The 8,388-nt window shown below is 46.1% G+C and overlaps 1 protein-coding gene across 3 annotated transcripts; it reads right to left on the bottom strand.

The window, feature by feature from the left end:
• Nucleotides 1–85: 85 nt before the first annotated feature.
• ZBTB8A (zinc finger and BTB domain containing 8A) lies at nt 86–7,178 on the bottom strand. 3 transcript variants are annotated; one of them, XM_088178175.1, is made up of 4 exons: nt 7,026–7,178; nt 4,682–5,649; nt 3,985–4,154; nt 86–3,576 (listed from the first exon to the last, which is right to left on the bottom strand). In XM_088178175.1, exons 2-4 carry the CDS (start codon nt 5,619–5,621, stop codon nt 3,244–3,246), a joined length of 1,443 nt encoding a protein of 480 aa, XP_088034301.1. In that variant the 5' UTR covers nt 5,622–5,649; nt 7,026–7,178; the 3' UTR covers nt 86–3,243. The 3 variants fall into 3 exon arrangements, with proteins under 3 accessions (XP_088034301.1, XP_088034299.1, XP_088034300.1); XM_088178173.1 differs by lacking the exon at nt 7,026–7,178 and adding an exon at nt 6,649–6,833; XM_088178174.1 differs by lacking the exon at nt 7,026–7,178 and adding an exon at nt 6,673–6,833.
• Nucleotides 7,179–8,388: the final 1,210 nt, after the last annotated feature.

Raw genomic sequence — 8,388 nt, 5'->3', positions numbered from 1 at the left:
AATATTTTTGCTTTTTTTTTTTTTTCCTATGTCAATTCTTTAGAACTGGAATAGAATCCAAATTACAAAAGGTTAGAAAGGGAGGTTCATTGTGAAGCCAGTTTTTGGGGTCTTTATTTTTTTTTTTAAAGTGGGTCTACCCAACTGTTTAAGATAAGGACAAGTAACATTTTTTAGATAGTAAATATGGATGTTTAAGTAATTTAATGGCAAACAGAAATAAAAAAAAAAGGGAAATGATGTGAAAGAACTAATCAAGTATCACACAAGACATAGATTTTTTGGGGCAGAGAGAATTCTGTAAGAAACACCTGAAAAGGGGAGAGGGATTTTTTTAATTCAGTATTTCAGCCTTTGAAATGATGGGAAGATATTGTCAGAAAATAAGGGTAGTTAAGAGGTGAGACATTAATTAGAGGATGATTAATTAGGAACTTTGTCTTCACTCTTGGCTGTGGTTTTATGAACATAAAGTAAACAAAAACCAAGCAGAAATAATCACAGAATTCTTGGAAAAGACTCATAAGATCAAGTCAGGCACTAAGCCTTGTCCCTAAGAGACATAAAGATGAAAGAAATACAAGGAAATAAATAAATTCAGTGGGAACATCCCTGTGTGGTCTTTACTTTCCTCCTTGAAAGGAAAGGAAATGTTCCTTGTGCTGATGAGGGGCACGTGATCCTCACAAAAATATGAAGAAGACAATCAGAGGCAATGGAAGGAGACAAAAAGAAAACAAATACTTTCATTTAGAGAAAAAAAAAATAAACAAAGAAAATTCATGAGTGTAAAATGAAGGACGTGGAAAACAGAAGGCACTTAACATTTATCTTGTCTTGCAATACAAAAATAAGGAAGCAACGACCAAAATTAAGGCAACAAATGTAAAAATGGCAACTTTTAAAAAACAGAAAAACATCATTGACCTGTGGGAATCGCAGCCTTGAGCTAAACCTCCAAGCTTAATAAGATACTTTAAAAATGATTACAGATATCTAGTTATACTACTGAGAATAACAACATATAAATCCAGAAAAAAAAAAGCCTTTATTTGCCTGGCAAATCAACAATTAATCTGCCTGTATTTAAAAAGTAAAATCTTCCTATGGATAGATTGTTCCATTTGCCCATTTAGAGCCACTTCAGATCTCATTCTGAAGCATCTGGTCCTCAGCATTGTTAGATTTATGATCTCTAATTAAATTGAGTATTGATCCAAAAATCCCTTTGCTTCTAAAAACACCCCCACTATTAAGAAACACTTAATAGTCTGACCTTTGCAGTTGGCAGTTAAGATTTCAGGCCTGGAGAGAACAATTAATTTTTCCCCTCCCCTTCATCCATCCCCAAACACACACAGAGCAATTCCAGCCACTTTTTATCCTGGGACAGCAGGCACTGATACCTGGGATTTGTTGTCAAACTGTTTAATGGAAAGGGAAAGGGAAACATCTATGAAATTTGAGCAAAGTTACTCCATATCCTTTGAAATATTTCTTGTTCTGTGTATTTGATTTAATCCAGGTTGCTCAGGAATATTTCTTAGCCTTTCATAACAGGCATTTTAGGAGTTTAAAAGCTCCAAGAATTTAAATGTCTGTTTCCACATCAAGTCCATTTTTGGGCTGCTCACCAGGTGTTCCATAAAACTGAGTGCAAGTCTTGTTTAAGATGTTTTCATCTGGGTCATCAGAAAGATTTTTAAGTCACCCCTTCCCCAAACCTATGCCAATAAATCATAATTTTTGTAGGAACAATAAACACCATTTCTTGTGTCCTTGGGATGCTTCTCATGGAGAGGAGGATGCTTAATCCTTACACTGAATTTAACATGAAGTTCTTAAATTGTCATTTGTTGGTCAAGTCGGTCACCTGCAGCCTGGAATGAAAATGCTGCACTTTCTGGTCATGATGATAACAAGAAAGTTATACAAGTTTTACACAACTAAAAATAAAATAGTGACTTTTTTAAACTGTCCCTGGGAAAGATTATATAGTATATATATATATATATATGTATATGGGATTGTTGTGTAAGAAACCCTGGGGTTCAGCCAAACATGCTTACAAAGCTGTAAAAAAAGAAAACAAAAAATAGAATTTTCTAAGTCTACAGCCATTGAGTCCCATGATCCCAAGACTTGGAATAACTCAGATCTGTCCAAGGAATGCAGAGCAGCAGGACCCCAGGAGCATCTCCTGCTCCTCTCCTGTTGACAGTACTGGGTAAGAGAAACTCACTAAGCAACAAAACCAAGTAGAAATACATTTTTTTCATCATTACTCATCTCTGTAGCCTAATTGTAGGTGAAATGACACAAATGTGGTGTCTAGAGCTTCCAGTACATCTTGGTCTCACTGGGACAAATTGGAAAAGCTGCACAGAATTCAATATCCTGAGCTGGAGGGGACCCACAAGGAACATCCAAGTCCAACTCCTGGCCCTGCACCCCAACAATCCCACCACGTCTGGGCACTTTGGAGAGGTTTCAAAATATGAAAGAAAGAGTATTTTAATAGTGCTTATTAAAACAGCCCAGTCTGAGATCCTAATTTTGAGACTAAACCAACTACCGGCATCAATTAATGATCCAAATTTTTAATTTTAATGTGTTAAGCATTTATGTGCTTATTTCCTTTTAAAGAAATAGGTCTTGAGCATATGAGCAACTAAAGATTCACCTCATCCTAATACATTTTACAGAAGTCCTTTTCTAGACAAAAGTGCCAAAACATTTTAAATGCTCTTTCTTAATTAGCTGCCTTCTTCCTTATCATAACATGAAGATTTAATGAAATTTCATGGAAGATTCTCTTCACTTCTGACCACTCAAAAGAGGTTGTCTGGTGTGGAGGGGTCTTTAATGATATAAACTCCACCTCTCCACAAATGTAAAAAATGGGCAATTTACAATAATCTGCGACTTTTTTGAAGTATTTCAACCTCACTCCCTTGCAAGAGGCTTTGAGATGTGCCCCCATTGCCTGCTATAAAAATTAACCATGTAATGCTGCAGTTTCCTTGTTTATCCAATATTTCAGGATGGGATTTTTTTTTTTTTTTTTTTTTAACCAAAACAACTTCACGGGGGTTCTGCTAAACAAAGCAGCACGGCCTCAATGACGTGTCCATAAAACACATGCAAGTCTGAGCCTGTTCAACCACGTGTCTCTGCAGGAGGCAGATTTCCTCCCAACACATTCTCCCTCTTCCACGGGAATTCCCAATCCTTGATTTCCAACTACCTAATATTTGGTTTCACTTCCTTCTCCTCTGCTTCATCCTCGCTATCATCCACTTGCTGGATGACCAAATCGGTCGAGCCGTCCTCCACGATCTCCACGTCAGATTTGTTGTCCTCGCCGTAGTGCCACCTGGAATCCTTGTCCCCATCCTGTGGGAACTCCAGAGGTGCCTCAGCCTCCAAGTCAATGCGGATGCTGTCGATGCCAGCCTCTGCCAGGCACTCGTTGCAGAGTCTGTAACGTCGGGTCCCCTCCTGCACCACTTGTCCCGTCAGCTCCGTCACGTGCCGCTTGCATTTCCTGCAGATGGGCTTGCACGCCTGGTGGATCTGGGAAAAAAAAAAAATCCGAAGGGATGGGTTTGTAAATATCCACAAAGGGGAAATGACAAAAAGCAGCGTCGAGTTGCAGCGTTGCCTCAAGTTGAGAGGTGTCAAACACTGAACTGCACCAGTTTTTGTGGGCACAGTAATTGCCCGCTGGAGCTGTCACAGGCTGCAGAGGGCAGAACTCTGCAAACCATCAATTACCCGACAAATTCCACCCTTTTCCTGCAAATTATCCTTCAAATTATCCTTCAAATTATCCTTCAAATTATCCTGCAACCAAACCCAATTAATTCTTCTATTCCCCTCTCCTTTCCACGAGTCACTAGATCAACCAGATACACTCACACCGTGTTTAATTAGCCAGATTTACACGTTAAATAAATCATGGCAGTTGCTAAAAATACTCACAGTTCGAAAATGGCTGCTGAGGTGATCCAGCCTGCTGAATCTCTTCCCACAAGCCTCGCAGGGGTACGGCCTCTCTCCCGTGTGACAGCGAAGGTGACGTTTCAGGTCAGCTTTTCTCTTCACCACGTGGCTGCAGAATGGACACTTGAACCTCATCCTGGCCAGGTCATCTGTCAGAAAATAACGGGATTTAAAAAAAAAAAAAAAAAAAAAAATTCAAAGTCACGTCATGTAATGCTCTAGGAAAAGGTGTTTTATGAGAATAGCGCGTCGCTTTTATTAAAATCGTATTCAGAGGTTGTTTCAAGCATAAAGATTTTGTAGATTAGACAGGAGTGCAACAAAGGAGGAGTGGACCATTGGCTGTGTTAGCAAAGCCAGATTGGAGCAACCTGGGATAATGGGAGATCTCCCTGCCCATGGCAGAGACTGGAACAAAATGAGCTTTAAGGTCCTTTCCATTCTGTGATTTCATGAAAATGAGCTTAAAAATATCCCAGTTTATATTTATTTTTATATCTAATACCCCAGGTACTTCAAGAACTCTAAATCATTTAAAAATCAAGAGTTAAACTTTTCAAACATATATTCCTGAGCGATACATCTGTCTTTTTGGCAGTTGTGCTTTACTATTGAGTAAGACCTATTTTCTCAGGGCCAGAGGAGAGGATTCCCAGCAGCACAAAACCCCACTCACCTTCAGCCCAGCTCCCCATGACTCCCAGGATGGAGGGCATGTTCCCATACTGCTCCTCAGCTTTGGAGGACTTGGATTTACTGGAGGAGCGGGGTGACTCGTGCTCCTGCTGTGGCACAGCCAAGCCCCTGGGCATCACCTCAGCCCCTTGGCCGAACTGGTAGCCCACGTGAGGAGTTTCAACCTCGGTGTCGATGTGGACTTGCTCCTCGGCCGGCGCAGGGTGGCCAGAGGGCTCGGCAGCCCTGTCCTCCAGCTTGCTTGATTTATAGTGGGGCATGTCAGAAGGTTGCTGCAGCCCCAAGTGCCGGGATTTCTTGATGGAATCTTGCCTCTGCTCGTGTTTGGACAGCTGCTGCTGGGCATTTCTTTGAGAGGTGGGGTAATAGTTGAAATTGCTCCAAGCGTTCCCGCCCATCATACAAGTCCCGGGGTCTGGGCTGGAGTGGGAATGTGGGGGGCTGCTCTCTGCCCTCCAGCCTCCACTGTACACACAGGATCGGTCCACACCGTTGGAACTCACATCTTTGTCTGACAGGCTGAAGTAGCGATCCTTCTCCTTCTCACTGATGTCCAGTGACGACTTTATGAAGGTTTTACACACGCTGATCACATCTGTCATCTGCAGATAGCTGGCAGCTGACATGACTTCGATGACATTCTGACCAGTGAGGGACAGTTTGCCCGAATACACAAAATCTAGAATAACTGTGAAGGTGTCAGGAGAAAAGGCCTGGAAAGTGGCTGTCGTGGATTGACTCGTTTCCTTCGAGCTCTGCGAAAGGAGCATTTTGAAGTAGCCACTGCTGGCGAACAGCACATTGCGATGGGCTTTGAAGACCTTGCCCTCCACCAGGATGTTGCAGTCACAGAACAAGTCCTGCCTGCGCTGCTCATTTAGTTGCTGCAAGAGGTGAAACTGGTGAGAAGAAATCTCCATCCCAGAAAAGGTGAAATGAAACGTTGCTCTAAAAAAAAAAAAATGAAGAAAATTATTACGCTCTTGACTTCAATGCCGTGTAACTCAGCCAAAGATGTCAGCCCCAATTTTACGGCTATCTTTACAAATAATCTCATTTCTTTAAATCTACAAATATATTTAAACCACGATAGGCTCGTTTTCCAACAGGACAAGAGGGATGACAAAGCCAAGACCGCGTTATTTGGCAGAGCCGGCTGTGCTACAGCCGGGAGCATCTCCATGCCCAGGATGCGGGGCTGGATGCGGGGCTGGATTCGTGCCGCCCGCTGGAGCCGCGCAGCCTTCAGGCAGCTCCGGGAAAACGCGGAGCCAAGAGCAGCTGCGGCTGCGACCGCGGCCGTGCCTCGAACCGGCGATTCCGCCTCTCCCAGCTCCGCCCGGGCTTCAGCCCCGCCGCCGCCAAAGGCTCCGGGAGCGCGGCCCGGCGGCAGCGCCCCGGCCCCGCCGGCATTGGCCGCGGCCGCCGTCACTCACCCACCCGCCCGGAACGCCCGACGGGGCCGGAGCCGCCCGCTCCCGGTCCCGGTCCCGCTCCCACCGCGGGGACCGCAGCGCCCGCCAGCCCCGGCCGGCTGCGCGCTGCCCTCCGCCCGCACGGACCGCCCCGAGCCGGGCGTGCCGCCCGCGGCAACGGAACCGCGGCTGCCGCTCCGCCAGAACCCCCCCCTTGTCCGTGCCCGGTTCCCGGTGCCCGGTGCCCAGCGCCCGGTGCCGCTCCCGCCCCGCCGCCCCCGCGCTCCCTCCGCCGGCAGCGCCGCCGCCCGCCCCGCGCAGCCCCTTTGTGTCCGCGCCCGGGGCTGCAAATGGCGCCCGCCGGGGACGCGGCAGCGCCGGCACCGAGCGGCACCGAGCGGCTCCGGGAGGCTCCGGGAAACCCGAGGCACCCGCGGCCACTGCGGAGCCCCGCGCCCTCCTCTCCGCCCGTCTCAACCGGGCTGGCAGAGGGGCCCGTTCCGCCCCAAACCCAGCGCCCTTCCCGGCCTACCGGCGTGCGGGAGCCGCCACTCACCGGCGGGTGCTGCGGGCGCTGCCGCCGAGCCGGGGGGAGCGGGCGGTGGCTGCGGGATCCCCGGCCCCGCCTCGGGGCTCGCCGTGCCTGGAGGCGCCGCCGCTGCTTCTCCCGCAGCCCCCGAGCCCTGCGAGCCCGAACGGGAGAGAAACAAAAGGTATTTGCTGACGTGGGCGTTGGACAGAGACGCCCGAGGGCTGGGGACACAATTAAAGGGGCAACGCAGCGATCGCAGCCGCAGCCCAGCGCCTGCCTCGGCCCCAGCGCCCCGCGGCCGCCGCCGCTCGCCGCTTCCCACACCCACATGCTGGCCCGGGAGGGGATGGGATGCCCCAGATGCCTCCTTTTCACACCTTTATCTACAGCAAAGGCCTCCATGACCCAAATCCTTCCCTTGCAGCGTCCTCCAAAGGAGATGTGACATCTTCTTTTCTCTGTTGGTAGCTGTTATCTTCTGAAGTGAAACCTGGACCTCTCACCTTCTCTCCCTCCAAGTTTAGTATCTTTCTCCTTCCTCTTCTTACCACCAGGGTCTTTTCTGTGATTTTGACGCCCCAGTTATTTTTCATAAATATTTATTTTCCCATGGAAACCGTTCTTCCTTAACCGAGCCCTTTGTGGCCTTTGTGGCCTTCTCTAACTTCAGACGTTCCACCTTGAAACAATTTCTCTTTCTTTCTTCAGCGTAGCAAATTTACTCAAGATTTTACCTAAAAGATTCAATCCAAACACTCTCGCCTTTAATCATCAAAACCATTCCCCCGCTATTCATATACATTTATTCAACTTCAAACTATACCATTCACATTTTGTATATATAGATGTATATCTAACAATATTCTTTCCCAGTTTAATTCCTCCTTTTTCATAAACTTTTTTAGTTTTGTAGATTCTCCTTTCAAACCCAGGCCAGGCTCTTAAATCTTCATGAGACCCGTTCTGCTTCTGTGAGATTCTGCTCTAAATTAATCATTTTTTTTAACATTGAACAACTGGAATTCACAGCAGTTCTTACCACTGAGAAATAAAGAATACAATCAGATTGTTTAATATAAACCAGAACATTTATTTGTAGTATCAGGTTTTAATATCTCTTGAATTCATCCCTTTCAAGTTTATTTTTGCCTGTCATTGCCAACTAAGTAGCATCTCTTTTTATTTAACATGGAATCACAGAATCCCAGGATGATTTGGGCAGGAAAGAACCTTAAAGACCACGGGTAGGGACCCCTTGTTGCTCAATATTCCACTTATTTTTTTTCCACATTTCTGCCCAAATTATTTCATCAGCTGAAAGCTTCCCTTGGGAGAAGAATTATCTGGAGGTATTTGTTCTGTTTGACTTGCCTGGGTGGTGCTTTCACTCTTCTGTCAGTGGGGCTTTGTATCAATGTCAACAGGAGCTCGAGGGTTCTCCATGTGCCAGGAACAGGCAAGAGAATTTCAAAAATACGGGGGAAAAATTCTGTGATATCTAGAGTAGCTTAATTAGAATTTTTAAAGATGCTACAAGTGCTTTCCTCAGAGCATTTCCTGCTCACTGCTCTGTGCTGTGGGTCCAGGAAAAGCCACACAACAAACTCGGATTTTCTCATCCACTGGGGCTGATTTCATCCTGTTGTGCACATTGAATGCATCCCAAACAATCCCAGACATGCAGAGAGATTTTTTTTTGGGTTTTTTTTTGGTGTTTCTAAATTTTAGAGCCAATTTCAG

This window comes from Sturnus vulgaris, chromosome 24 (assembly GCF_052056855.1).
Source record: "Sturnus vulgaris isolate bStuVul1 chromosome 24, bStuVul1.hap1, whole genome shotgun sequence".
Lineage (NCBI taxonomy): Eukaryota > Metazoa > Chordata > Aves > Passeriformes > Sturnidae > Sturnus > Sturnus vulgaris.
The sequence above is the reverse complement of the archived record's forward strand: the minus strand, read 5'-3'. Positions and strand labels throughout refer to the sequence as shown.

Excerpts from the sequence above, each read along its gene's own strand:
- ZBTB8A (XM_088178175.1), bottom strand. The coding sequence starts at position 5,621 with ATGGAGATTTCTTCTCACCAGTTTCACCTCTTGCAGCAACTAAATGAG. Across the intron at positions 4,155-4,681 it reads CATGGGGAGCTGGGCTGAAG|ATGACCTGGCCAGGATGAGG; the intron begins GTGAGTGGGGTT and ends ATTTTCTGACAG. Across the intron at positions 3,577-3,984 it reads TCAGCAGCCATTTTCGAACT|ATCCACCAGGCGTGCAAGCC; the intron begins GTGAGTATTTTT and ends TTTTTTTCCCAG.